The sequence below is a fragment of the Pan troglodytes genome, chromosome X (genome assembly GCF_028858775.2).
Source record: "Pan troglodytes isolate AG18354 chromosome X, NHGRI_mPanTro3-v2.0_pri, whole genome shotgun sequence".
Lineage (NCBI taxonomy): Eukaryota > Metazoa > Chordata > Mammalia > Primates > Hominidae > Pan > Pan troglodytes.
The window spans coordinates 4,255,169-4,261,168 of NC_072421.2; the positions used below are offsets into that span (position 1 = coordinate 4,255,169).

Consider the following 6,000-nt stretch of genomic DNA (forward strand, 5'->3'; position numbering starts at 1 on the left):
GATATTGTCCCACGGATATGAAGACGTCACCATGGGGAAGTTGGCTGAAGGGTCCATGAGACTCCAGGTACTGTTTTTGAAATCCCCTGTGAGTCTGTATTTCAAAAAATATATATTTTTAATAGGGGTCTAGGAACTTTGGAGTCTTCCTCATCGTCATCGTGTAGGACAGGTTCCGTCATTATTTCCCTTTGTAGATGAGTAAATGCAGAACTAGGCTGAGAAAAGGAAAATGAAATGTGGACCCAAGGCCTGGCCACTGGTTTACCTGTTGAATTACCTCCTTCCTGACAGGTTAACACTTGGGGTACCCATGACAAGCAAGCACTGGGTTGTAGATGCCAAATGATTCCATAAGGACACTTCTGGGAAAAAACCTAAGTATTTTTTATCTGATATATAGAGAAAGGAATTCTCAAGTGGTCATTTTAAGTAGGAAGATTGATAAAATAAGGCTGGTAGATGGCTGCACGGATTCATCCTCTTCTCTCTACATAGGGTAAGTTTTTCATTTCCATAATATCATTTTCTTATTTTATTTTTTATAGAGAGGATCTCGCTCTATCACCCAGGCTGGAGTACGGTGGCACGATTGTGGTTGACTGCAGCCTTGACCTCCTGGGCTCAAGTGATCCTCTTGCCTCAGCTTCCCAGGTAACTCAGGTATGCGCCACCATGCCCCGCTAACTATTACTATTTTTTTTTAAGAGATGAGGGTCTCACTATATTGCCCAGGCTGGTCTGGAACTCCCGGCCTCAAGTCATCCTCCCACCGCGACCTCCCAAACAGCTGGGACTACAGGCACGCACCACTGTACCTGGCCCTGAAATTTCTTTTTTCAAAGCACAATTGTTCTCCATCATAGGAACAAGCATGGCTTGGTTATATGAAAAAGAAATTTGAAGAACCAGATTGAAAACCATTTTTTCTCTGAGGAGTAGTAAGACTGTTCTGATCCAAAGTTCCTAAAACGAAATCAGCCTTTAGACCAGACGTATTCCAGAATCCCTTCACACATAAAAAAGAAAAAAGAATCCATTATCAGACTTTTCACAACTGCAAACTGCACTCTTTCTTCCTAACTATCTGAACTTGAGGAAAACTGGTCAATCTAGAACGCTGACAAGTTTCTTTTTCCCTCTGTCGCCCAGGCTGGAGCGCAGTGGTGTGATCTTGGCTCACTGCAACCTCTGCCTTCTGGGTGCAAGCAATTCCTCTGCCTCAGCCTCCTGAGAAGCTGGGATTACAGGCGCCCGCCACCACGCCCGGCTAATTTTTGTATTTTCTCAGTAGAGACAGGGTTTCACCATGTTGGCCAGGCTGGTCTAGAACTCCTGAGCACAAGTGATCCGCCTGCCTCGGCCTCCCAAAGTGCTGGGACTACAGGTATGAGCCACCACGCCCAGCCTGTGATTGGCTTTAAGTCATAGAAAATAGGATTGCTCAGCTGGCAATCTGCATACAGATCCCCTCTGCCCACCCCCCAAAAAAGTTCAGTACTCCTGCGGGTGCTTGTTTGGGGCCTGAGAGAATTAGGAATGAGGGTGAAAGAGCACTTAAAAGCAAACTTATGTTCCTGTAGTGACAGTTTAGGATGAAGAGAGGTCACACCCACCCAGACTGGGTTTCAACTCCAGACTGAGACTCAAGCTCATCCCTCACTCTTCTCCATCATGCCTTGGAAAACAGTCCAAAGCTGCTGTAGATTGTGGCTTAGAGACACAATCGTGAAGGATCTAAAAGGCTTAGATTTTATAAAACGTATTATTTTAGGTGAATCACACTCAGATTGCTCTTTAACCAACAATAAAGAAAGGGGCTTGGATAAAAGGTTGCAGATAATGTCACCAAAGCTGTGAAGTTGTCATTAGAGAGTGTTCCAGACATGCATGCAAACACACACACACACACCCCTGGGTCCTGGTCCCCTGCTGTCCAATGAGTGTGGGATACCTAGCCCTCCTGTCACACCCTTGGAGCCCATAGGAAGTTATCCTTGAGAAAGGAGCATCATCCTCATCCTCATTAAGAGAGCACTGACTGGACTGAAAAACAAAGCTGACTCCCCGCCCAGCCAGCTTGGTCCCCAGAGGCAGCGACACTCTATTTTTAAAGATGAGGTTACCCGCTGGGCACCCTAAGCTGACTTGACGTCAAACTGAGTGGCCCCCTGTGACACCAGAACACCTCACCTCTGCCGCCCTCCTGCCCGCATCCTGCTCTCTGCCCCGGCCTCCAGCCCCAGCTCCACCTTTCCCAAGGGACCCATGTGGGTGCCCCAAAGAATGACAAACGCTGGTGCTGAGTGCCAAGGAATGGCTGGACCTCATCAATTTTCCATTGTCGAGTTGTATTTCCACCTACTGTGGCGGCTGCGCCAGTCAGGGTTCCTGCCCCACCCTTCTTCCCCGCAAAACACACCCAGCTCTAAGATTAGCTCAGGACAGCTTTCCGGGGGGACCAAGACAAGGGGGAAGGCAGAGAGAGTGGAGGGAGGGAGACAGAAAAACCAAGACCGGAAGGGGACAGGGAGAGAGACACCAAGAGACAGAGGAGGAGAAATGCAGAGAGACATGAACAGAGACAGAAAGAGGGAGAGAGAAGAGAAACAGAGAAAAGAGAGAGAGAATGAGATAAAGAGGAGGAGGGAGGGAGAGGAGAAAGAGAGAGGGCCTCGTCCCACACTGTCCTTCCAAATTCAGGCTTTCCTCGTGGGCCCTTCCTCAAGGTCTAAGTGGCAAAGAGGTCACTGAAGGAAGCTAAGTCCCCTCTTCCTCAGCGGTTCTAAAGGCCCCCTGGCTATGCCCGCTGGTCTTCCTAAGCCATAAGCTATGGCCTCGAGCCCTTGGGCTTCCCAGCCCAGCTTCCTCCTTTCCAAAATGAGGACAAACAGGAGTTAGAGGGCCTGAGAGCCGACGCCTCACCAACACACCCAGGACAGCCCCCTCTACTCTCCCATTTATTTTCTTGACAGCCAACACCCCACTTAGCCATACGGAGTCCCTAAGAGGCACAGGCGGGCCGATGACAACTGTTTAAATCCAGCGCCCACGTTCAGTTGGGATATTCTGACCCACTCAGGGCTGCTCCATAAAGCAGCGCGTGTCCGGATGCAAGCGCACCGAGAACTCGAAACGTCTCTGTCAAGCTGCCCATTCGGGGTTAAGTTCAAAGACAGAGGACAAAGGAAACGGATAAAGCGTCCGATACAAGAATTACCCATTTCAGAGGCACAAGACGAAGAGCACAGGCGGTGTCAGGACATGTTAGGATCCGTCCCCAGCGCTGCCGTCCTCGTCCCCACAGCGCCCCGGGACACCTGTCCCCCACAGCCCAGCTGCTCCTGCAGCCCCTGGAGAAATCTGTACATTCCCTGCCGCTGGGCACACGGGGAGGCTGGCCTAGGGGAGGCCTGCAGGGGTCTTCGCACCCCGCGCCAGTGTCCCTGGGGCCGCTGCCAGGGAGGGAGCACGAGGTCCCCCAGGCGAGGTGACCCGCAGGAGGTTTTGTGACGTCGGACGGCCCAGGCCCCAGAGTGCTGTGTGTGCTGGGGGCGGAGGGTGGTCTCCGAGAGGAGCCGTCGGCATTTCAGGTTAGGCACCCGGCCGGTCGGGGGTACTTGCCTGGGCTGGGGGGCTGGGGAGTGCGCTCCACCCGGGAAGACCCGGGGCGCAGGTGCAGCCCCGCACGGGGACTCCGAGCCGAAGTAGCGGGTCAGGGCCCTCCCCAGGAGGTCGGCACCCAGGGCCCTTTGTCCTACTACAACGTCCCGGCCACGCCGCGCGCCCCTGTGGGCCGAGTCCCCGCCCGCACTCACTCACCCACGGTGGCCAGCGTGTCAAAGTCCTGCAGGCTGTACGCAGGCGGCTCCGGCGACAGCGCCTCAGGGCTGGGGCAGAGCGCGGGCGCCCCGTCGGGGGTCTCCTCCGCCACCTTGCGGGAGTCGCTCTCCGCCGCGGCCGCCTGGGCCAGCCCGGGCGCCTCCATGGGGACGCACTCAGGTCCGGGGCACCGGGCCAGGCCGGAGCGCTCGGGGAGCCGGGCTTCCCGGGACGCAGCCTCGGAGGGCGGCGCGGCGGCGGCATCAACAGAGGCTCCCCATGCGCGCTCTCGCCTCCTGGTGCGCGGTCCGGCGCGGCTGACGGAGCGACGGGGACAATGGCTGGGCGGCGCTCACGGCACAAGCAGCAACGGCCCCGAGTGGGAGCAGCCGCCGGCCTCGGGGGGCGGGCACCGAGTGCGGGACGACTGCGGGGAAGGCGGGGGCCGCGGCCCGGGCTGGGGGGGGCGAGGCGGGGGCCCTGCGCATTCCCGGTCTCGCGCCCGCCGCCTCCTCCAGCTCGGTAGCCGCGTGCGCGCTGTTGGGGCGGGCGGAAGCCGCCTGGGCGTGACCGCGCCTCTCCCCGCCCTAACCCGGCCGCGGGGCTGGGGGCGTCGCCTTCGCGCGCGCTCCGCCCCCGCCCCGACCCAGCCCAGGAGCCGGAGACCCGGGCGTGCGGCGCTGGGGAGGTGCCCACGCCCCTCCGCGCCCGGGGCACCCCTGGGGTGGGACCCAGGCTGACTTCTCCTCGGGGACGCACTGGCGGGCCACCCGCGTCGCTGCACCCAAGCCCGGAAGATGGGGAGGCGAGGGGGCCCGGGGACAGGGAGGGCGTAGCTCAGCAGAAGTGAAGTTCAAAACTAAAAAGTGAAATTGGCGTTTGGTGAAGAGAGGGGCTCGGATTAGCCCGGCTAATTTTTGTATTTTCTCAGTAGAGACAGGGTTTCACCATGTTGGCCAGGCTGGTCTGGAACTCCTGAGCACAAGTGAACCGCCTGCCTCGTTCTCCCAAAGTGCTGGGAGTACAGGTATGAGCCACCACGCCCAGCCTGTGATTGGCTTTAAGTCATAGAAAATAGGATTGCTCAGCTGGCAATCTGCATACAGATCCCCTCTGCCCACCCCCCAAAAAGTTCAGTACTCCTGCGGGTGCTTGTTTGGGACCTGAGAGAATTTGGAATGAGGGCGGATCCCCAAGAGGGGCTGCCGGGTCTTCGGGATGAGTTCAGCGTCCTGGTTTTGCTGTAGGACTCTGGTGATTCTAGATTTCTACTTGGAAGGGGCGGGGAAGGGCGGGCTCGACCCTGTGCGTTTCTTTGCAGCTTCCTGTGGATCTAGAATTCTTTACAAATAAACATTTCTTTAAAAAACTAGGGAAAGACAGATTTGAGAGATCGCCCGACCAAATGTAGTGCGTGAAACTTGATTCGTCACTGTTTCAAACACCCCGGCGACAACCCTATAAAGAATTGTGCAGAGGCATTTCAATTTCAGAAACGCAAAGATTTTTTTTTCCTGGCTTAAGTGTGGCTCAGGCAATAGTTGGACATACTTATATTTAAAACCCATATCCGTGTGGATTTGAAATGCAAATATAGCTAGATATTTGGTCACCCCTTTCCCCAGGGAAATGCAGACAGTGCTTAACTTGCGGGCCTGGCACGGCCTGGACGCTGCGCCCCTGACCCGCGACCAGGGCGGCCCAGGCTGCCGGTTCGCCGAACACAGTTTGAGCAGCAAGGGGTCAAACTGCAAACGCCTTTGTTTTGAGGGATCTCAGCGATTCTGCGATTGGAGGGGGTCTCCAGTCCCTCAGTCCGCAGGTCAGGGGGGCTTTCCGAGAGCCAAAGCGGCCTCTAAGTCAGAACGGACACATTTTTAGGGGGACCAGGCCGAGCCATCCTTCCACAGCTAACGGGGAGGGGGAGTCAGGAAGTCTGAACCTGGCTCAGGCTTTGGATTTCTGGCCCCTGGCTGCCAGCCTCGCCCAGCCTCCACCTGCATTTTGTGGGTGGCATTTCCCCCCGGGGGTGACACCCGCTCCCTATGCTCTGCAAAATCCTGAGCTGGAATGCAAAACATATGCGACACCAGCAGGCCCCCGCCATCCCCTGAGCCTGGTTAGGACAGGTCACGGCCCTGCCAAGCTTCACCAGCAAGCCGCGCAATCCCTTGATCC

At 56.2% G+C, this 6,000-nt stretch overlaps 1 protein-coding gene across 6 annotated transcripts in view; it reads right to left on the reverse strand.

Annotated features, from left to right (window-relative positions):
* The window catches only part of PRKX (protein kinase X-linked), a 109,695-nt gene extending 105,289 nt beyond the window's left edge, over positions 1 to 4,406 (reverse strand). For 3 of the 6 annotated variants that reach the window (XR_010154751.1, XM_016943617.4, XM_063804362.1), the window contains exon 1: positions 3,221 to 3,511. Coding sequence is in view for 3 of the 6 variants with exons in the window: in XM_016943617.4 (XP_016799106.1) it covers positions 3,221 to 3,224 (4 nt within the window). In the remaining 3 variants the exon portion in view is untranslated. Of the gene's footprint in view, positions 1 to 3,220; positions 3,512 to 3,822 lie in introns of those variants that run through there. The other 3 variants (XR_010154750.1, XR_001714057.4, XM_016943616.2) reach the window with 3 other exon arrangements.
* Between the last annotated feature and the right edge of the window lie 1,594 nt (positions 4,407 to 6,000).